The sequence below is a fragment of the Leptonychotes weddellii genome, chromosome 7 (genome assembly GCF_054177405.1).
Source record: "Leptonychotes weddellii isolate Sample4059 chromosome 7, ASM5417740v2, whole genome shotgun sequence".
Classification (NCBI taxonomy): Eukaryota; Metazoa; Chordata; class Mammalia; order Carnivora; family Phocidae; genus Leptonychotes; species Leptonychotes weddellii.
In genome coordinates this window covers 93364339-93387439 of record NC_138375.1, presented here as the reverse complement: position 1 = coordinate 93387439, position 23101 = coordinate 93364339, and the positions used below count along the sequence as shown (strand labels likewise).

At 43.7% G+C, this 23101-nt stretch overlaps 1 protein-coding gene and 1 long non-coding RNA gene across 9 annotated transcripts in view; both read left to right on the top strand.

Moving 5' to 3' along the window:
* The first annotated feature begins 820 nt into the window (after nucleotides 1-820).
* LOC145722489 (uncharacterized) lies at nucleotides 821-5596 on the top strand. Its single transcript, XR_014146792.1, has 3 exons — nucleotides 821-1284; nucleotides 3390-3857; nucleotides 4947-5596. It is a non-coding gene; the product is annotated as an uncharacterized LOC145722489 (long non-coding RNA).
* Nucleotides 5597-14243: 8647 nt separating this feature from the next.
* The window catches only part of OCLN (occludin), a 53488-nt gene continuing 44630 nt past the window's right edge, over nucleotides 14244-23101 (top strand). For 2 of the 8 annotated variants that reach the window (XM_081826796.1, XM_081826789.1), the window contains exons 1-2: nucleotides 14553-14699; nucleotides 22638-22755. In XM_081826796.1, coding sequence (XP_081682922.1) covers nucleotides 22706-22755 — 50 coding nt within the window. In that variant the 5' untranslated portion in view covers nucleotides 14553-14699; nucleotides 22638-22705. Of the gene's footprint in view, nucleotides 14452-14552; nucleotides 14700-15243; nucleotides 15437-17253; nucleotides 17373-22637; nucleotides 22756-23101 lie in introns of those variants that run through there. The other 6 variants (XM_081826790.1, XM_081826791.1, XM_081826794.1 and 3 more) reach the window with 6 other exon arrangements.

Genomic DNA, 23101 nt, shown 5'->3' with positions numbered 1-23101 from the left:
AAGCAATCATGTGGTCATGACCGCTGTTCACCACTTAGATCCCCAGTTTTCTTCCCCTTCCAGGCACACGGAAGACTGTGGCTGGATGGAGCCATAGGTCTAGTTCTGGCAATATACGGTTAATGAAAGTGACTTGCATCACTTCTGAGTTAAGACATTTAATTGTCAGTGTGAGAGCCTCCAGAACTTTCTTTTCCTTTACTATGTTAACCTTTGAAATGGTGGCTTCTCTGACAGCCTGGGTCCTAGAGTAAGAAAACTCTGACGCAGTGCCCCTAACCAACTCTCTTTAGACACGGAACATGAGCAAAAATAAACCTTTGTTGTGTTTAGTCACCAAGATTTTGTGAGGTTTTTGTTAATTCAGCGCAACCTAGACTATGTTGATTGAATCACCATGATTGCTTGGCCATTTTGGACATGGATGTTTTGGTCAATGTCAGTGAAAGTTTGTGGAAATGTCTGTTTAGTAAAAGAAGCAGAAAAATTAATCTTGCCAAGAAATGGTTTTTATCACTTCTTGTGTGTGAGTTCTTCCTTAAGCAAAAGGGTGTCACAGAGTGAGGACCTTCACCCGCTTCATTTGTATGGTAGGTAAGGGACCCACAGAATCAAAAGATCCTAGTTTCTAGAGTTCCAAATTCATTTTTCACCTCACCAGTTCTGTGACCTTAAGCAAATCACTTAACTTGCTGAGGCTTTATTTCCTTATCTAGAAAACGAGGGTGATGATACCCACCTTGGAAGGGTTATTCCTGGCACAAAAGAAAATATTCATCAATGGATATTTATTAATATCCACGTATTGTCTATATCAGGACCATTTCAGCGCTCAATGCAACAACAACAAACATTTTTGAAGTTGTTTAAAGAATAAGGCAATGTTTTATCTTACATAAGTGGAAATCCAGAGTGGGCTCTAGGCTCTGGTTTTTCTTGGTTCTCTTGTCTCTGCTTTGTCCGGTGTGGACCTGATCTCTATGCGGGTTCCCCTCGTGGTTGTGAGATGGCTGCCAACAGCAGTGGAGCAGCGTGTCCAGTTTTGTGCTGATGGCGTTAGGGGTGAGTTCCTGAGCCAATCACTGGCAAAGGGACTAGGATTATCTTTAGCCACCAGGCCACTCCCCCTGGAGCTGGGGTGGAGTCAGCTTCTCCAGAAGCCCCCTGGCTGCATGGGGAGGGTGAATATAAGACTGAAATGGACATTCAGTGAGACAGAGGAAAGGGGACATGGAAACTGGGACATACTCGATCGTATTCAGTATTGATGCACCAGCCATAACAGTAGGTATTGTGGACCTAAGGACCTCACAGTCTGGTAGAGGGGGCAGGCATCTAAAAAGCATAGTCCTGGGGCGCCTGGGTGGCTTGTTGGTTGGTTGGTTGGTTGGTTGGTTGGTTAAGTGCTGCCTTGGGCTGGGGTCGTGATCCCTCCTCCCTCTCCCTCTGCTCCTCCTCCCCCCTTGCTCGCTCTTTCGCTCTCTCTCTCTCTCTTTCTCTCTCGCTCACTGTCTCTTTCTCTCTCTCAAATAAATTTTAAAAAATCTTTTAAAAGCACAGTCTTATGATGATGGCATGGATTTGGGTCTGAAAGACATGTATTTTTTTTCTTTATCCTTTTCTAGCTGCGTAATTGGAAGCAAATTTTTATCGTCTATGAAACTGAGTTTTCTTATCTACAAGACGGAGTTAATATTTAACTTGTGATGTTGTAGTGACACAGGAAAGTTACTTGATAATACCTGCTATTTCTTTTCTTACGATGTCCAAAATGTATGGGAGCACAGAAAGAAAGGAAGTTATCTACCAGTAGCCTCAGGCTGAGTTCCTGAATCACAGCTTTGAGACTAAGCACAGCTTCCAGGCGACACTTGTGGACACTTGGAATAATATCTACTGATTTCTGTTAAAAGGCTGTATTTTAATGTGACCTCATTTCAATAAAAACAGCCAAATTGCTCTACTAAAAATTCTTAAAGCTCAAAGGAACTTTGATTGTTTCAAGTGGTTCTATGATGACCTAATACTGTGCCCACCTTTTGTACAGAAAGGAACAAATATTTGATATTCATCTTCATTGTTTGCTGCGGGTTGGTTTCCTGTTATTTTTTTCCCCTCTGTCTAGAGGAAGGAAGTAAAGGAAACTTCCTGGTTAACTTACTACTGTAAGGAGCATGTTTGGAAAGAACTAAGCACCCAGAGGGGAAACATAGAGTTTCTCATCAAGATTATTACCAGCATAATTCAACCTCAACAAACGTAGGGACGGTTTATTGAAGCATTGACTATTGTTCATGTACTCAAAGTAAGACAAGTGCAAAGTACCAGAAAGAGGGGCTCACTGGGAGCCCAGGCAAGGCAGAAGGGGAGCTTACCTGCAGTCAATGTGTAGCTGAGAAGGAGGAGCCACCCACTTACATAATCCAAGTTAGAAAGTGGTGTAAGACTGAACAGCCAAGAGATTAGGTAAGTTGATTCTGGAATTTGTGCAGAATTGGGAGGAACCACTTTTTTTTTTTTAAGATTTTATTTATTTATTTGACAGAGAGATAGAGCCAGAGAGCACAAGTGGAGAGAATGGCAGAGGGAGAGGGAGAAGCAGGCTCCCCACTTGAGCAGGGAGCCCGATGCGGGGCTCGATCCCAGGACTCTGGGATCATGACCTGAGCCGAAGGCAGACGCTTAACCATCTGAGCCACCCAGGCGCCCGAGAAACCGTTTTTGTTGCCTTTTTTTTTTTTTTTTTTAACAGAAGAGGGGGTAGCTCAGTCTTGAAGCAGTGGCAATATCTTAAGACATGAGCCTGCAGATGCAAAGGTGGAAGGAGAACATTCCAGGTAGAGGAATTAGTGTGAGCAAAGGGCAAGGTGCAGAGACACAAGTAGGAAGACCAGGAAGAGAACTGTTCAACTGCAGGTGCACTTAGTCAGAAAAGAGAGTGTTCTTATCTTTACTATTCACACAGCACTTACCTGTCCTTTTGTTTTATTATTTTTTATTTTTATGAATGTACACCTCATCTCCTAGGCTGCATGAGGGAAGAGTGCTATACAAAAGTAGGCTTTGCGTTCTCCCCGCATCACCTGCCCTCCTTCATAAATAAACACTCATACAGGGCGCCTGGGTGGCTCAGTCGGTTAAGCGACTGCCTTCGGCTGAGGCCATGATCCTGGAGTCCCAGGATCGAGTCCCGCATCGGGCTCCCTGCTCAGCGGGGAGTCTGCTTCTCCCTCTGACCCTCCGCCCTCTCGTGCTCTCTGTCTCTCATTCTCTCTCGCAAATAAATAAATAAAATCTTAAAAAAAAAAAAAACCACTCATTATACATATTATGCAGGTAAGGGAATTGGTTGACTTATTATTTTTTAAGATTTTATTTATTTATTTCAGAGAGAGAGCACAAGCAGAGGGGAAGGAAGAAGCAGGCTCCCCACTGAGCCAGGAGCCTGATGTGGAGCTCAATCCCAGGACCCTGAGATCATGACCTGAGCCAAAGGCAGATGCTTAGCCAACTGAGCCACCCAGGTGTCCTGGGAATTGGTTGACTTTTTAAAGGCAACACAGAAAAAAATTGTATCACAAAAAGGAAACTTTTTGAATGTGAGGTCAACATGTTAATGACTTAGAATGTGTTCCACTTTGGAAATTCTTTGTGTGTTGTTTTTTTTTTCTTGGTGGCACTCAATAGTGTTGATGCTAATACTTGATAGTATTAGCAGATAACATGCACCAGCTGATGCAATACTTGAGTCGGGCAGGAATCAGCAATGGACACTGAAAGGTTTCATCGGATGAAAGGTTGCTGGAGAATAAGACAGCCAAAGTACCACCCCACGGAGTACTTCTTGGTTATAAAGGGTAAGGCACCACCTGATTCAAAGTTAGCATCACTGTCCTGAGACAACTTCATAGTGTCAGCCTCCTGATGTGATGGAATCAGAAGTCCACAGCATCCCCTATACAGTGTTCTTGCCAATGGGGTTTGCTTTAACTCTAACATTTGGCAGGGGGGAGGGGGCATACAAATCCAAATGGTGAGACATTGGACAGGACAATTGGACCAGATTCTTTTTAAAAATGACAATATCATGAAAGACAAAAATGGTAATGGGACTGCTCAAGAATTAAGGAGACTAAAGAGACACGACAACGAAATGCAAGGAATGATCCTGGACTGGCTCCTGGATTTTATTTATTTATTTATTTATTTAGCTTTTATTTATTTATTTTTGTATGTGAGAGAGAGAGCACAAGCAGAAGTGGCAGAGGGAGAAGCAGACTCCCCGCTGAGCAGGGAGCCCGATGCGGGGACTGGATCCCTGGACCCTGGGATCATGACCTGAACCAAAGGCACACGCTTAACCGACTGAGCCACCCGGGCACCCTGGCTCCTGGATTTAAAACAACAACAACAGGGGTGCCTGCGGGGCTCAGTCGGTTGAGCGTCTGAGTCTTGGTTTCAGATCAGGTCCTGATCTTGTAGTCGTGAGATGGGGCCCGGCCTGGGCCCATGCTCGGCCAGAGTCTGATATTTTCTCTCCCTCTACCTCTGCCTCTCCCCCAGCTTGCGCATGCTCTCTCTCTCTCTCAAATAAATAAATATTTAAACAACAATAACAATAGACCATAAAAGACATTTTTGGAACAACTGTAGCTATGTGAGTATGTCCTTACATATTAGATATGATTATATATTAATGTTCATTTTCGGGGGTTTGTTAATGTTATGGTGGTTGTTATGGTCTGAATGTTTGTATCCCCCCAAATTCCTCTGTTAAAATCCTAACCAATCTGATGGTGTTAGGAGGTGGGGCCTTTTGGGAGGTGATTAAGTCATGAGGGTGGACCCCTTGTGAATGGGAATAGTGCCCTACCCTCACAAAAGACCCCAGAGAGAGATCTGGCCCCCTTCACCAAATAAAGAGGAAACTATTATCTGCATCCCAGGAAAGGCTTCTCACCAGAACCTGACCGTGCCGGCAGCCTGATCTCCGACTTCCATGCTCCAAACTGTGAGAAAGAAATTTCTATTATTTATAACACTGGGTAGTCGCTCGTATTCTGTTACAGCAGCACAACCTGACTGTGGCTGTGTAGGAGAATGTCTCAGTTCTTAGGAATTCATGTTGAAGTATGTGGGGTGAAGTATTACTCCCCCCACATCTGCAAGTAAGTTTTAAATTGCTGAACCAAAAAAGATATCAATGAATATAAATGATGGAGAAAAAAATTACCGTGTATGTTAGTGTGTGGGTGTGTGTGCGTGCGTGCAAGTGCAAATGTCAACAACAATCTTAACAATGGGTGAATTTGGGTGAAGGATATAGCTCATTGTGCTATCTTCTCGACTTTTCTGTAAGTTTGAATTTTCCAGCACAGTAACTTAGGATGAAAGTGAAAAATGAAAACCTATGTTTTTCCTAATTGTCAAAAAGAATACATGCTGGGGGCGCCTGGGTGGCTCATTCAGTTAAGCGTTTGCCTTTGGCTCAGGTCATGATCCTGGGGTCCTGGGATCAAACCCCACATTGGGCTCCTTGTTTGTTGGGGAGCCTGCTTCTCCTTCTCCCTCTGCCCCTCCACCCCCGCTCGTGCTCTCTCTTTCTCTCTCTGCTCTCTCTCTCAAATAAATAAATAAAATCTTAAAAAAAAAAAGGAATACACGCTCATTCACTGAGCAATTTTAGAAAACATAGAAAAAGCATGAAAAATAATCCTATGACTTGCAGAAATCCCTGTACCACCTCTGTTTCTAGCCCCTCCAGCGGCTTGTACCTCTCAGGCACAGAGACCAAGCTTTCTTTCTTTCTTTTTTTTTTTTTAAATATTTTATTTATTTATTTGAGAGAGAATGAGACACAGAGAGCATGAGAGGGAGGAGGGTCAGAGGGAGAAGCAGACCCCTGCCGAGCAGGGAGCCCGATGCGGGACTCGATCCAGGGACTCCGGGATCAGGACCTGAGCCGAAGGCAGTCACTTAACCGACTGAGCCACCCAGGCGCCCCAGCAGAATCTTTTTTTTTTTTTTAAGATTTTATTTATTTGTGAGAGAGAGAATGAGAGACAGAGAGCATGAGAGGGAGGAGGGTCAGAGGGAGAAGCAGACTCCCTGCTGAGCAGGGAGCCCGATGCGGAACTCGATCCAGGGACTCCAGGATCATGACCTGAGCCGAAGGCAGTCGCTTAACCAACTGAGCCACCCAGGCGCCCGAGACCAACCTTTCTAATGAAGATGCATGTAGGAAGATAAATAGGAGTCAGTTTGCATTTCTCAAGATCCTATCAATTGGTTTCTGATCACCCTGGCTCTCTTGCTCAGGTTTAGTCCTTTCTGTTCAGAAGCTACAAATTTCAAAAGATAAGTCCTCAGTGTTATCAAAAATTATTTTAAAAAACAGGAAAATGCTTAGGTGGACAGTTAAAATTCCACAAAATGCTAAAACATAAATTCATTACTATGAAAGGCCTAAACCCCTCCAAAGCCTTCCCATTCTGTTAGATGAAAACACACATGCAGGTGACGTGGCATCCGAGGCCTGACCTCCACCTTCCTCAGACTTCATCTCCCACACACTTCAACTCCCCTTCTCCTGGCCTCCTGTTCTTTAAATGCCTGAAGTGGCCCTCGATTTTGCTTTAGGATGTTCTTGGCTCAGATCTCTGCCTGACTGGCTCCTTCCCATCATTAAAGTCTCAGCTCAAATATCACCTCTTTGAGACAGCCATGGGTGTCCATTCTACCCTACGTAGTTCTGTCCATTGCCTCTCCCGCCCTCTCTCTCTCCTTAGCCTGTTTCACTTCTTTTTTTGTTTTTAAGTTTGTTTGTTTATGTAAGTAAGCGCTACCCCCAAATTGTTTGTTTATTTAAGCTCTACCCCCCAAATCAGGACTCGAACTCACAACCCTGAGATCAAGAGTCACATGCTCCTCTGACTAAGCCAGCCAGGCGCCCCAGCTGGTTTCACTTCTTTACGTCATTCATCACTATTCGAAATTATCTTGTTCATTTTCAGTTTAATCATCTTTGTTGTAAGTCTTCTCCCAACTAAAGTATAAGCCTCCGTGAGGGACCCTGTCTGTCTTGAGTCCATTGTATCTCCAGGGCTCAGAACAGGGTCTGGTACAGAGCTGGTACGGAGTAAATATTTTTTGAGTGACTGAATATTCCCTTTCATGTACAGATCTCAAATGTGCCACTCAGACCACACCCTGTGTGGGTTAGCGTCAACATTTCAGGAGCTGTAATAAGTTTCCCTTTGCAGGCTCCTAAAGTTTCTCCTAAATAATCTCCAAATGAAGTCAGAAAAGCTGCCAAGCAGAAACCCCTGTAACAAATGACGGGAGAATTGTAATTCATACCCAAAAAAATGTCAAGAGAAGGTTGTGGTTTGCTAGGAGTAAATGAGTTTCATACCATCCCAGTTCAAGTGATTTTTCTTGGGTCAGAATTCCTTGTGATAAGTTAAGGATTATTAGTACTTTTTTTAAAGATTTATTTATTTATCCTAGAAAGAGAGAGAGAGCATGAGTGGGTGGAGGGGAAGAGGGAGAGGGAAAGAGAGAATCCTCAAGCAGATTCCCTATTGGGCATGGAACCTGATGTGGGGCTCATTCCCAGGACCCCGAGATCATGACCTGAGCCAAAATCAAGAGTCGGAAGCCCAACTCAATGAGCCACCAAGGCGCCTCTATTATTAGTACTTTTTAAGTTTGGAGACACAGGAGCTAAAGAGCCCCATCAAGTTAAAATTAGATATAAGAACACAGTATTTGCAGTATTTGGTTAATGTTTACCTTTTCCTATTTCTTTTTTTTGAGCTTAAAAGATTCAGGAACGGGCGCCTGGGTGGCTCAGTTGGTTGAGCGACTGCCTTCGGCTCAGGTCATGATCCTGGAGTCCCTGGATGGAGTCCCGCATCGGGCTCCCTGCTCGGCAGGGAGCCCGCTTCTCCCTCTGACCCTCCCCCCTCTCATGTGCTCTCTCTCTCTCTCTCATTCTGTCTCAAATAAATAAATAAAATCTTTTAAAAAAAAAGATTCAGGAAGTTCAGTTCCTGAAAAAACCTACAAGGCCAATTTTCCACTGCAAGGATGACTGATATAATTAAAACAAAGATCAGTCCCAAATCTCTTTCTCTGCATCATCCACATAATTGTGGCTGCAGTCTGTCCCAGACTGAAACCCTTCCCTTCTCTCTTTAGACGATGGTCTCAACTTATTCTGACCCTAGAAAGTTATTTTCTGCTTGTAATCGAGGAATGTTATTCACAAAACAAACTAAATGTAGGTCTCCAACCAACTTTTAAGGATGTCCCTAACTCTATTCCTAAAATGTTTATTATAAAAGATAAAATCCCCACAGAAAGTGTATAAAACATACACGTACAGTTTAGTAAACTGTTATAAAGCTAATAGCCATGTAACCTGTACCCAGGGGAAGAAACTAGAATATTGCCAGCCTTCCCAAGTACAGCTTGCTCTTCTCTTTCACTCTTACCTTCTTTTCTTTTTTTTTTTTTTTAAAGATTTTATTTATTTATTTGAGAGAGAGAATGAGATAGAGAGAGAGAGCATGAGAGGGGGGAGGGTCAGGGGGAGAAGCAGACTCTCCGCCGAGCAGGGAGCCCGATGTGGGACTCGATCCCGGGACTCCAGGATCATGACCTGAGCCGAAGGCAGTCGCTCAACCAACTGAGCCACCCAGGTGCCCTCTTACCTTATTTTCTTAAGAAAGATAGTTTCTTTGCTTTTCTTTGTAGCTTTACCACTTACATATAGAATCCCCAAATGACGTAGCTTAGTTTTGCCTGTTTTTGAACTTTATATAGATGGAATCGTACTGTATTTTTTAAGTGGGAGGTGGGCTTGTTTATTTTGTTCAATATGTTTGAAAGATTCAAACTTATTGGGGACTCTCTAATTGGCTCATTCTCATCTGTAACATGCCATGATAGCCATTTTATAAGTCATTTTTTTTTTCTGTAGCTGCGCTCTGAAATCTTTCTATGGGTAGGTAGTTTAAAGGAGTTTGGGTATTTTTTAGAGAGGGGAAAAAAAGCAGTCCTAGAGTATAGTAACACTGTTAAGATGTTAGTTCTGGAATTAGATTACTTGAGTTGAATCCTGTCTCTACAACTTAGCAGGTGTTTTGAGTAAACAAAGAAAACTTTCTGAGAGCTTTAGTTATCCCCGCATTAATAGTACCTCATAAGATTGTTGTAAGGACCAAAAAAAAAAAAAAAAAAAAAGTCCATAAAACAGCACGGAGCCTGGCACAGGATAATGATGGCGTTTGCAGTTACGATCATCCACTTGTTGAAGTTCCCATCTAGGTACTCACTCTGTTGAACCTTGGATCCCTCCAGGTGGATCTTGCTCAATACATAGCAATTGAGATGATAGAGCTTTACTTACCATGTGTCACCATCTTCTCAGAATTTGCCTTCCCAGTGACTTCCCCAAGAATTCCTCCATAAATCTGTACAAGGAAATTGCCCTCTGGGGACTGGGAGCCTCCCCACTCGTGATTGGGTGGGGCACCCAGAGGCACTTTAGGCCAGGCCCTCACCAACTCCAAACTGAGTTGCCCTTGAACAAATGCCAATCACTGAATTCATTCACTAAGCAGGTGGAGCAGAGGGGAAATACTCTAAATCTCTTCGTCTTCTCTCCCCTGAAACTAGTCCTAGGGATGTAAGCCTTGAAATGCTGTGAAGGAATGTACTGTTTTCACAGGGACAGGAGGTTATCTGAGAGATGGGCACGGCTCCACAGGTGTGTTGGAATGGGGAATCAGGGTTGTATTCATTTGCTCATCCAACAAATATTTATGGAATAACCATGTGACAGGGACTCTTTCGGGCAGACGGGTCAGAGACTTGTTAAATTTATTGAGACTTGTCATGTGGCCAGCATATGGTCTGTCTTGGTGAATGATCCATGTGCCGCTCAACAGTCTTAGGAAGAGAGTACTACTTACCATCATCACATATTTACAGTGGAGAAAAAAGAGGCTTATGCAATTTAATTTCCCTGGAGGATTAATCTTATCTAACTACTAAGTGGCAACATTGAGATCTGAACCCAAATTTCTGACAGCATATTCTGAGCTCTGAACTTTCTCCTTTAGATAGAAAAAAGGAAGAAAAACTGGTTTTTAAAATCTTATCATTCATTTGGCTGCATGTAAAATCAATAAATTTCTAATCACAGGTCTTCTGAGAATAATATTTACTTTGTTTCTGAGTCATGAGAATTTTTATCAAACAATGTTCAATAGTGTATGATAGTTGAAAATACTACTGAGTTGCTGGGAAGGAATATTTGATTAAAAATAATTAAAACTTTGCTACAATTTATTGGTTTTTTTTTTTTTTTAATTTATTTATTTGACAGAGAGTTAGAGAGCACAAGTAGGCAGAGCGGCAGGCAGAGGGAAAGGGAGAAGCAGGCTCTCTGCTGAGCAGGGAGCCCGATGCGGGGCTCGATCCCAGGACCCTGGGATCATGACCTGAGCCGAAGGCAGCCGCCCAACCGACTGAGCCACCCAGGCGCCCCGCTACAATTTATTGTTATAGAACATGATTACATTGAGCATGACATCATGTAGCATTCAACAAACTTTATCTTGCTATTGAAGAATGATGTCTTTAGGTTTTCAGGCTGGCTTTTCTTTCTGAATATTTTCAACTACTACCTAATATGCACACCTTTAGGAAATAGTTAAAAGAACAAAGTTTTTAGATTTTTCAACGTTGTGAGCATTGTCTGGGAAATTAACCTGAGTGGAATAAAAATACTACATAATATTCCAATAGAAATTTAGCTCACTATTAAATTGAACCATATGAAATTGCCATTTTGTAGTTAAAAATGTAGATAAAACTTACCAATTCATATAGTTCAACTTAATCTGATTATTTCATCTTCATGAATTTGGCAATAACTAGAATGTAAGCCTCACAAAGACAGGGATTTCTGGATTTTGTTCACTACTGTTCATATGGTAGGCCCTTGGAAAATGGTGGTTGAATGAATGAATTTGGGAAGTAAATAAAATATGGCAACTCACCTTCTATCCTAACACATGCCTTTGGGTTTAGGTTTAGTGTGGGAATAAGAAAAATAACATTCTATGCATAAGTTGGTCTCTTAAAATGATAAAAAGTTTAATTTAAAAACCTAATTCACCCCCCAAAATTGAAAACATATGTCCACACAAACACTTGAACATGCATATTCATAGCGGCATTATTGATAATAGCCAAAAAAAATAGAAATAACCAAATGTCCATCAACTGATGAAAGTTTAAACAAAATGTGGTATATCCATGCAATGGAATACATTCAGCCATAAAAAGGAAAGGAGTGGGGTGCCTGGGTGGCTCAGTTAGTTAAGCATCTGCCTTTGGCTCAGGTCACAATCTCAGGGTCCTGGGATCTAGCCCAGGGTGGGGCTCTCTGCTCAGCAGGGGGCCTGCTTCTCCCTCTCCCTCTGCTGCTCCCCCTGCTTGTGCTCGCTTGCTCTCTGTCAAATAAATAAATTAAATCTTAAAAAAAAGAAAAAAGGAATGGAGTACTAACAGTTACCACAACATGACTGAACCTTGAAAATATTATGCTATTCTTAGACAGACACAAAAGGCCACATATTGTATTATCCATTCATATAAAATGTCCAGAATGGGCAAATTGAGACAGAAAGTAGGGTAGTGGTTGCCAGGGTCTGGAGGCAAGAGGCAATGGGGAGTGACTGCTAATGGACACAAGATTTCTGGAGTGAGTGGTGGTAATTGTACAACCTTGAGAATATAAGAAAAACCACTGACTTGTGTGCATGTTTTAAAATTCAGGGTGAATTTTATGGTATATGAAATATATTTCAATTTTTAAAAAGTGGAAGAAAACTAAGTTCTCTTCAGAACATATCAAAGTACACTATAAAATAATAGACGTGTGTTTAAAAGTCTGAGAGTATTAGGAAATGTTCCCTTGTTTAATTATAAACTGAATGGAATGTTTGGAGATTTCAGTAATCTGACAGCGAACATTAAGAGGATTAACCTGACTTCCCAGTGTTAAGAACACCAATTTAAACTGTATCATTCAAAAACTACATGGTCATGCTAAAATAATTGTAGCGATGATTTACACACACACACACATACAATTAGATTAACTACCCATTAAGGCTGTCATCATTTCAAATACCTTATATTTATATAATGCTTTTACTTCCTTAAGTATTGAATTGTGCCTAAAGATCTAATGTATGGGAGAGTCACATCTCTAACCATGTAATTAAAGGCAGAGAAATGGGTGGGATTGGACAAAAATTAATTAGCAATGCCGACATTCCAGATTGGAACACAAAGTAGGGCAGGAAACTGAAATTCTAGCCTTCAATGCAGACAGTTAAATTGCAAGAACTAAAATTGCAACATTCTGGAGTACAATTTAAAAAAATTTTTAATTTAAATTTTAGGTAGTTAACATACAGTGCAATATTGGTTTCTGGAGTAGAATTCAGTAATTCATCACTTACATACAACACCCAGTGCTCATCACAACAAGTGCCCTCCTTAATACCCATCACCCATCTAGCCCATTCCCCACCCACCTCCCTCCATCAACCCTCAGTTTGTTCTCTTTCAATAACAGTCTCTTATGGCTTGTTTCCCTCTCTTCTTTTCTTTTTCTTTTTCTTTTTTTTAAGATTTTATTTATTTGCGAGAGAGAGAATGAGAGACAGAGAGCATGAGAGGGAGGAGGGTCAGAGGGAGAAGCAGACTCCCTGCTGAGCAGGGAGCCTGATGTGGGACTCCATCCCGGGACTCCAGGATCTTGACCTGAGCCGAAGGCAGTCGCTTAACCAACTGAGCCACCCAGGCGCCCGCCTCTTTTCTTTTCTTTCCCCCCTTCCCATATGTTCACCTATTTTCTTTCTTAAATTCCACAGATGAGTGAGACTTAGGGTATTTGTCTTTCTCTGAATGACTTATTTCACTTAGCATAATACACTCTAGCTCCATCCATGCCATTGCAAATGGCAAGATTTCATTCTTTGTGATGGCTGAGTAATAGTCCATCATACACACGCACACACACACACACACACACACACACACACACCACATCTTCTTTATCCATTCATCAGTCGATGGACGTTTGGGCTCTTTCCATAGTTTGGCTATTGTTGATAATGCTGCTATAACATTGGGGGGCATGTATCCCTTTCAATCTGTATTTTTATATCCCGTGGATAAATACCTAGCAGTGTAATTGCTGGATAGTAGGGTAGTTATTTTTAAATTTTGAGGACTTTGGAGTACAACTTTAAAAATATATTGATCTACTATATGCATATATAAAAGGATACACAATGCTACATGTTAGATTATGAATTTCCCTGAGTGAACACTCCTACGGAATCAGCCTCCAGATCAAGAAATAGAGCATAGCACACAGAACTAGGGCTTTTTTTTTTTTTCTAAGCCAAGAGAATATTAAAATAGTTTAAATCTCTTGGGGGGGGCGGGCAAAGGACCTTGAGTTGGTCATAATGTATACTACAGTATGAACTTTCTTTTCATGGCAAATTTACCAACAACAATATCTATCATCCCTCACCTTCATTTAACCACTCTGAGTAATGGTCTTTTTGTCTGGCTCCAGAGATTCAGAAACAGTTCCTTAATTTACGAATGACTTTTGAGATCGCCCACTCTGGCTGCTTCCTTCCAACAAAATCTTTTTTTTTTTAAAGATTTTATTTATTTATTTGACAGAGAGATAGAGAGAGAGCACAAGTAGGCAGAGAGGCAGAGGGAGAAGGAGAAGCAGGCTCCCCGCGGAGCAGGGAGCCCAATGCGGGGCTCGATCCCAGGACCCTGGAATCATGACCTGAGCCGAAGGCAGACGCTTAAGACTGAGCCACCCAGGCGTCCCTTTCCAACAAAATCTTAACCAAATTTTCTGAGCAGAAAAGTGTTAAGGACGGCCTTTCGTGTCAGAGGGCTGAGCACCCTTGGACCCCCTCCAAACAGTCCTCTCCAGATCTCACTCGGCCTCGCGTCGCCAAATACTCCTCTGTTCTACCCAAAGCCCGCGGAGCTCGGAGCGCGCCACAGCGTGGTCCAGGGCCACCTGCACCTTCGGGGAACCGGGCGGCTCTTCTACGCTCGGTCCCCAAAGCTGCGCTGTTCCTTTAACTGGGAACCGGGCGAGGGTGTGCGGAGAAAGGCTGGTTCCTCCCGCCTCCTGCTCCACCGCTCCCTTCCCCCTCCCTTCCGAGTTTCAGGTGAATGGGTCACTGAGGGAGGAGACGGCCGGAACAGGCTTCCTCGCTGGCGTCCACCTCCCCCCCACCCCTTTCTCCTTCCCCTGCAGGAAGCGGCGGGACTCCAGGGAAAGCTAGCCAGAGCACCCCAGGGCCCGCGCTGGTGCGACAGGTGAGCTGCTCTCGCGCGGGACCGCGGACCTCCAGCACCGGCCTGGCGTTGGTGCGCATGCCCGGGGGCAGGACGGCCGGGGTGGGGGAAAGAGGAGGAGGAGGAGGAGTGGAAGAGGACTGACTGAATTCCTAGGCTAGTCGCTGGCTGCGTGCGGCGGCCCGCACAGCGTCAGGTGCGCTCGCCAAGTAAGCGCGTCCTTTGGCTCCCGCGGCCCTTGGTGGGTCGGGCGGGGCTGCAGTGAGTAGGTGAGAGTTGGGCGCGGCGCTGAGGGCGCACGGTAGCCTCAGAGTCCCTGCGCGGGATCGTGGCTCCGGTGCGGTAGGGGAGGCGCGGGGGGAGCACGCCCCGCGCTAGTTTCGGTGGCGGTTTCGCTCTGGGCTGGGACTGGCGGGAGTGGGAAGGGAGCGGGTCTGCCGGGGGAGCAGCGCTGGTCCAATTTGGAGGCTGCCTCGGCGAAGGGCCACTTGGAGCCGCCGATCAGCTCCTTCGGCGGAAACGCTTAGAGCTCGCTGTGTCCCGGCGGCGCGGGCACCTTGTCGCTTTGATGGGGGCCGGGCGGTTCCCGAACCGAGCGAGCCCAGCGCTCAGCTCTCGGGACTGTAATGCTGGGAGGGCCTCAGGAAGAGGGGCGCACGCCCGGTTCCTCCAGGGTCCTGAGCCTGAGGCCTGGAGCCGGGGGTGGGTGGGGGGTGCTCGCTGGCCAGGGCGACTGGGATCCCGGGGCTGGGGGAGGACCTCATCGATTCCGCCCCACCCACCCCTCGGGTATCGCGGGGGGAGAGCGGGGGCCGGTTTAATCCGGGAAATATTGCTAGAGCCCTGGGGTGGGCCGGCCCGCTCGCTGGCATCCAGTTAGTGGGAGTTGTGCGAGCCCGCGTCAATTTAAGCCTGAGGGCGGGGATTTAATTTCGAGTGAGGCTGTATTTCGAGGGAAGCTGCTCACGCTTCGGATTCTCACCCGTGACCCAAAGGCCGCCGCCAGGTGAGCGGATCTGCCTCCGGGCGGTCCCAGCTGGACGCGGGCTGGCGCGCACCGGCCGGAGCGCACGGAAGCGGACCTGCCGCGGGGCTTAGACACCTACCGGGAAGGGCCGGCCTGCGCGCGGCCAGCCGACATGTTGCCTGCGTCGGAGGAAGTGTGCGGGGAGAGCGGGCTTGAGGGGCCAAAATGGCCTCTGCTTCTTGGGGGTGGAAGAGCAATTCCGAGCCCCTGTGTCCCAGGTGAAGCGATAACCCCGAGAAGACACGGCATCCTCAGGCCGGCCCTGGGGCTGGCTGGGCAAACTGCCCACCTGGGAAATGACCCGGGGCGGGGAAGAGGCAGCCTTCCAGGTTAGTGTGTGGTCCTCACGCACAATAGGTGTATTATTGGGATCCCTGGAAAAGAGAAACCTTCCCGTTAAGGCACTTCTGGTGATGTTTGGTGTAACTGAAAACTAGTCCTTTCTAGATGGAGGTAGATGTCTCAAGCTACCCATTCCCAATACAGCAGTGTTGCTCTTGCACAGTACAAATGAATCTTTATTTGCTCTTTCTGGTATTTTAAAGTAGACATTGTAAATGGTGGAGCCACGGTAGTAGGTATCTCCTCAAAGCAACACTTTTGAGTAGTTTTTTGCATTTATTTAGTTATTAGGTGCCGCCTTGGTTAAGTGATGGAGAGGAGGATGGCGAGATTTGTGCAGCTTCCGGGCTGTTTAGGGAAATGATGCGCAGTGCCTCCTAACTAAGAGCCAGACAGTGTGCTAAAAGAGTTTTGTACTTTGTATCATTTAGTGATACTGACAACTCTAAAAGGTAGATCTTAGAACTCCGTTTTAAAGGTAAAACACCGGTAGGGGAAACATAAATGGTGTGGCTTGAAAACTGCTTTGGCTAATCGGGGCGGGTATACCAGAAAAGCAGCAGGCCTTGATATTCCAGCACCAGAAGGATTTGGGGTTTTTCTGGAACGCTCTACTTTTGACTAGTCGCTCTGGTCTCATAGAACCTTTCCACATCTTGTTTGATGTGAAGGTAAACTTCCTGTTTTCTTTGAAAGATAATGTTGGAATTATTGCCCTTTCAAAATTACAAGAGATTATTTTTGACCACACAAATTAACTGATATAAAATCTTTCACCTGCCCACGAACCTGCCAGACGGGAAGTTTTCTTCAGGTGCATTTTAAGGTTTACTTGATTAGAGTCCTTAGCGGGCTTTTTTCATCCAGGTTATTATTTAATGGAAATACTGGGGTAAAAAGACCCTGAGGATTTTTTTTTTTTTTAAGATTTTATTTATCTATTTGACAGAGAGACAGTGAGAGAGGGAACACAAGCAGGGGGAGTGGGAGAGGGAGAAGCAGGCTTCCCGCTGAGCAGGGACCCCGATGCAGCTCCATCCCACAACTTTGGGATCATGACCTGAGCCAAAAGCAGACGCCTGAGCCACCCAGGTGCCCCGACCCTGAGGACTTTTGTTACAGCTTTTGTTTTAGCCTCTAGGTTTGCAGCTGTCCCCTAACCCCATGGTTCCTAATCTTGACTGTGGTATGAATCACCTGGGGATCTTTTTTTTTTTTTTGATGTAAAATCATATATCATACTTTCATTTGCACGTCTCTGCTTTCTAGTGAGTCTGACATTTTCTTCTTGCACTTATTAGTCAATTTTGTTTTCTTCTATTACCTATTAATATCTTTTTTTTTTACTCTTTATTTATTTATTTTTTTATTCTTATGTTAATCCCCATACATTACATCATTAGTTCTAGATGAAGTGTTCCATGATTCATTGTTCGTGCACAACACCCAGTTCACCTGGGGATCTTATTAAGATACATTCGTATTCGTTGGTCAGATGTGGGGCCTGGAATTCTGCTTTTCAACAAATGATGTCCATATGGCTGGTGTTTGACTCTCTTCTCTCCTTCAGACTGTAAGCACTTAACTAATTTGGTTGAACGTAAAGGATTACATTTACTGAGTGCTAGCATTGTGAGGAACTTAAAGACATTCACAGCTGTATTGAAATCCCAACTGTAATATGGGCTGTTGGTTTTATAAATCAAATGTTGATTGATCATCACTTTGTATCAGGGATCAGGCAGAAGAGTGATGGTCAAGACAGACATCTAGGTGCTTGTAAAGCTGGTATTCCAGTTGGGATGGAGATGGTGGCAGTTTAAAAAGTTAAAAAATAAAAAATAATTACTGGGGGGAATTTGCTCTGAAAATACAACAGGTTTGGTGGGTGGGTGACCTGGAGGGCACCTCTGAGGAGGGGATAGTTGAGGTGAGATCTGAACAGCTGGTTCCTGCCCATTATAGACAGGAAATGCCAAGATCAAGGCCCTCCTGGGATTGATGCTTTTTTTTTTTTAATTAATTTTTTTTTAAAGATTTTTTTTTATTTATTTGAAAGAGAGAATGAGAGAGAGAGAGCACATGAGAGGGGGGAGGGTCAGAGGGAGAAGCAGACTCCCTGCTGAGCAGGGAGCCCGATGCGGGACTCGATCCCGGGGCTCCAGGATCATGACCTGAGCCGAAGGCAGTTGCTTAACCAACTGAGCCACCCAGGCGCCCTGGGATTGACGCCTTTAATCTAGGCAGTGATGCTGAAAATACATGGTGTGCTTAAGAATCATCTGGAGCGCTTATTTGAAATGCATTTTCCGATACAGAGCCCATTGTCTATTGCATAAATCTGCCTAATTTTAAAATTTTAGACAACTTACTAATTATGTGCCAAAATATAAATAGAAACATTTAGTACCAGCCACAACTTTTAAAAACTTCTTGAAGGCAAATTAACTATTGCTGCCTGTGATTGAAAAGGAATAGGCTCTCCTTAAATATGATAAAATTTATCTTTTACTTATGACAGTTGCTTTAAAGAATTATTCAGGGGCATAGTATTTTCAGGCTTTTCTTCTTTGTCTTAGCTTAGGTTTTTATTAGGACAGCTTTGGCCAGTAAACATAAGGGGAGAACTTTTTGTATATTTTAACGTCAGTCAGTCATACATTTAGTAAGAGTCTGCTGTTTCCCTTATGCTCCTGACTCTTAATTCAGCTGTTTGACTTGGTTCCCTTTCACTCGCTTTGGTACAGGCTCTGTGACCGTGGCCACTGAGCCCCTTAGGCCGGATCCTGTATCCTCTCCATTCGTTTTATTTTGTCCTTCACTCAACATACATTTATTGAGCAGATAATGTTAATATTGCCCTGCAGGGGGTTGGGTAACAGTCTGTTCTTGGTCCTTTTTTTCTTTGGCTGTGACCTGAAGGCACAGTTCCAGACTGCCTTGAAGGAGACTAATATTAGAGTTCCTTCAGTCCAGTCTCCCCAGAATATCAAACAACTTAAGCTTTGCATACACGGCTTCAGATAAAAATTGTTATTTGTTATCTTTGAAGGGTGTGTGGAGTCAGGGTAAGGGAGAGGCTTCCTAACATTGACATGAAATCTGATCCTGTGGTATCTTTTCTTCAAAGAATGGTTTCTAGGATTACAAAGACAGCTCTGCAGATATTTGAAGGCTGCTGTAGTGGTCCTTCTAATGTTGATTTGACCAGGCCAAACATTTCCTGTTTTTTCAGTCATTTGTCTTAAGACATGGTTTTTCTGGTTCTTGAACGGTCAGTTACCTTCAGGAGAGGCACCTCGTTGGAACATGATGTACAGATTCATGGTTATGCAGGTTATTTTTAAAGTGTATCATTCCTAGATGGAAGCAGCTGTCTGTGACTACTGCCAAAGTTAGGGATAACTTGTTAACTTTGTTGAAATTCTCACCAAGGAAATGCACTTTTAAAAAATTGAGTCTCCCAGACTTTATAAAATGATTTATCCATGCCACCAGTATTTGAAAATGGATACAATGTACCTAAGTGCCTAAACACTGGAATGTCTCACTTTCAAGATAACCACCTTGCTGTGAATGCTTTTCTCATCTTCCTTAATATATTATCTTAATTATTCCAGCCTAGAGGTCAGGCTTATCCCCTGCCCTTTGGCATAGGAGGGTAGTGAGGTTCAAGGAAGAAAAGTAGAATTTGTCCTCTCACAGTGAGCTTTTTTTTTTCTCTCTCTCACAGTGAGCTTTTAAAACCATTGGGTTTGTTTTAGCCCATCAGTCTGGCCCCACAGAGAATTTGATATACTTGAAGACGGTGGGTTGGTTATCCTTTCCAGTGTTTTGTCAGCTGCAAATCTGGATAAGCTTGCCCATCTTGTCTGTGGTCACCAAAATGACCTCCCTCTCTGTTCTTTTTTAAGATTTTTATTTATTTGTGAGAGAGAGAAAGCAAGCACAAGCGGGGGGAAGGGCAGGCAGAGGGAGAAGCAGGCTCCCTGCTGAGCAAGGAGCCCAATGTAGGACTCGATCCCGGGACCCTGGGGTCATGAATGTACCGTTCTTTTATCCTATTTAGATTTTTTCAGTCCCAGAGGAATGTCTATACATGGGGATGTGCTGAAGATTCTAGGGCTTCATCTACCAGTTTGGTAACCTCAAAAAAGGAAATGAAGCTGATATGGCATGCCTTGTTCTTGATAAACTTCCTAAAATTACTTGCTTCACAATATAAAATCTCTGGTATTAGAGGGGATATGATAACTAAACTCTGAATCCATGAAATAGAAGTTTGGAAAGGGATTTTGGTGTCTGGATTTTTTTTTTTTTTTAAGATTTTATTTATTTATTTGACAGAGACACGGTTAGAGAGGGAACACAAGCAGGGGGTAGTGAGAGAGGGAGAAGCAGGCCTCCCGTGGAGAAGGGAGCCCAATGCGGGGCTCGATCCCAGGACCCTGGGATCACGACCTGAGCCAAAGGCAGACGCCCAACGACTGAGCCACCCAGGCGCCCCTGGTGTCTGGATTTTTGACAAAATTTAAACTTTAGCCTGAGTCTGGATTAATTTAGAATTTCCAAAAACTACCATGGAGGGGCGCCTGGCTGGCTTAGTTGGTAGAGCATGTGACTCTTGATCTCAGGGTCGTGAGTTCAAGCCCCAAGTTGGTCGTAGAGATGACGTAAAAAACTAACATGGAGCCTGGAATTTTTGTCATAGTCTTGAATGAGTGAGCCAGAGCTATAAAAGGGCTAAGTTCCGTTTGTCAGTATTTGACATTCAGCTTCAGAACTGGAGTCCTACATTTAATAGTGTTTAAATTCAGTTTATCTTTTCTCTTTTTAAAGATTTATTTATTGAGGTGCCTGGGTGGCTCAGTTGGTTAAGGTTCTGCCTTCGGCTTAGGTTATGGTCCCAGGGTCCTGGGATCCAGCCCTGCATCAGGCTTCTTACTTGGCGGGGAGCCCGCTTCTTCCTCTCCCTCTGTCTACTGCTCTGCATACTTGTGCTCTCTCTCCTTCAAATAAATAAAATACTTAAAAAAAGAAATTTATTTATTCATCAGAGAGTGAATGTGTGCCCTTGTGCTCATGGGGGGGGGGGGGGAGGGGCAGAGGGAGAATCTCAAGCCGACCCTGCGCTGAGTGCGGAGGCTCTCTAGGGGCTCCATCTCACTACCCTGAGATCACAACCTGAGCCGTGGAAATCAAGAGTTGGCTGCTTAACTGGCTGAGCCACCCAGGTGCCCCTAATAGGGTTTAAATTCATTTTTTTTTTTAATGTTCTTTTTTTGAACATCAGTTAGGAAGCCAGTCTGGACTTTTACTCTTCCATAACACTGTAACGTGCTAATGGCCTGAGTTGCCCATTTAAATGTGCATTTGGGTGCTAGTTCCAGGGCTCTATACACTTAGGATTTGTGCATTTTTTGGTATGTTAATACTTGAGTAAAACAGTTTTTTGTTTTTTTGTTTTTAAATAATGTGAAGAAGTTGTCTTCCCTCACTGTGTTTGGAAAATCATGCTAATTGTCTTGGTGTTCCTAACATTCAGTTTATTTCCATCTTTGAGGTTTTATGTGATAAACAATTGGGCAACATTTTATTCTGAGAAATTTGGAATTGACTGTCCTTAAGGATGTGGAGGATAGTTGCCATTGATTCTAAAGAACACAATTTAGAGAGTTTGAATTTATTTACTTTTCCTAACATAATACCTTTTTTGCATATACTTTATCTGAAAAGGGAAAAATAGTATACGGTTTAATATACTCAGATTGTAGATCTTGCTCAAGTGATCTTTCTTCTCCCCCCAACCCCAACCCCCAGCTTCTTCCTCTTCTTCTTTAAGTCTTGGTCTTTCTCCTCTGCTTATCCCTGTCCTACACTTGATAATGTAGTCAGCGCTAAGAACTAAATAACTGCCTGTTGTAGTTGCTTTTTTCTTTGTGTGTGACCTTCTGTAGTATTTCTACAGACTTCCATGGAATAGTGTAAGTACTTAATAAGTACTGGTCGATTGGGGCACCTGGGTGGCTCATCAGGTTAAGCATCCGACTCGATTTCGGCTCAGGTCTTAATCTCAGGGTCATGATCTCAGGGTCGTGAGATTGAGCCCCACGTCAGGCTCTGCACTCAGTAGGGAGTCTGGTTGAGATTCTCCCTCTGCCCCTCCCACCATTCGTGTATGTGCTCGCTTGCTCTCTCTCAAAGAAAATAAAAATTTAAAAAAATGGTGTTACCGAAACTTAAAAAAACACATTTTAAGAAATTTTATTTTTTACATTTCTTGTTTTTTGAAGGAACGGTTTTGAAAAATACCATTTTTTACCTATGCTGTAAAAACTTTGTGAAATTTTTATTACTACAACTTAGTCATTAAAGTTAGTATTTGTGGGGCGCCTGGGTGGCTCAGTCATTAAGCGTCTGCCTTCGGCTCAGGTCATGATCCCAGGGTGCTGGGATCGAGCCCCGCATCGGGCTCCCTGCTCCTCGGGAGGCCTGCTTCTCCCTCTCCCACTCCCCCTGCTTGTGTTCCTGCTCTCACTATCTCTCTCTCTGTCAAATAAATAAATCTTTAAAAAAAAAAGTTAGTATTTGTATGCCAGTGGTGTGCAGAGCAGGGTGCTTGGTGCTGTGAGGACCACCAGACTGAATGGTTGCTATGCGCAGTGATTTCCTGTACTCAAGGAATTGATGGTCCAATGTGTAAGGATGGCAGTGAGAAGGACAAGAGGAATAATCATGGTGTGCGAAGTTACTTGAGATTGGTATCATTAGTTTTCTTAGTGATGCAGGGAAACTCTGAGCTTCGTGGTAATGCCATTACCCTCCTTATGTTGCTTAGATTGGCTTATTTTGGGGAGCTGCGGGACAGTGCTCATCCTGAAGATCAGGTGATCATTGACATCAGCCATGTCATCGAGGCCTTTTGAAAGTCCACCTCCATATAGACCTGATGAATTGTAAGTAATTCTTTAGTTTTTGGTTTTTTCTTTCTGTCAAGCCTGTCACGTGTAAAAAATACGTATAGTTGAAACTTTCATCTGTTAAGTGTTTGCTGTTAAAAATAACAAAATAACATGTGTGTTTGTAAATTTAGATTAAAACAAAGCATATAAAGTGGGAGTGAGTTTCCCCCTGAAGCTTAACTTCCAGGATGCCAGTGTTTCTTTTTTTTTTAATTTTATTTTATTATGTTATGTTAATCACCATACGTTACATCATTAGTTTTTGATGTAGTGTTCCATGATTCATTGTTTGCATATAAAACCCAGTGTTCCATTCAATACGTGCCCTCTTTTTTTTTTT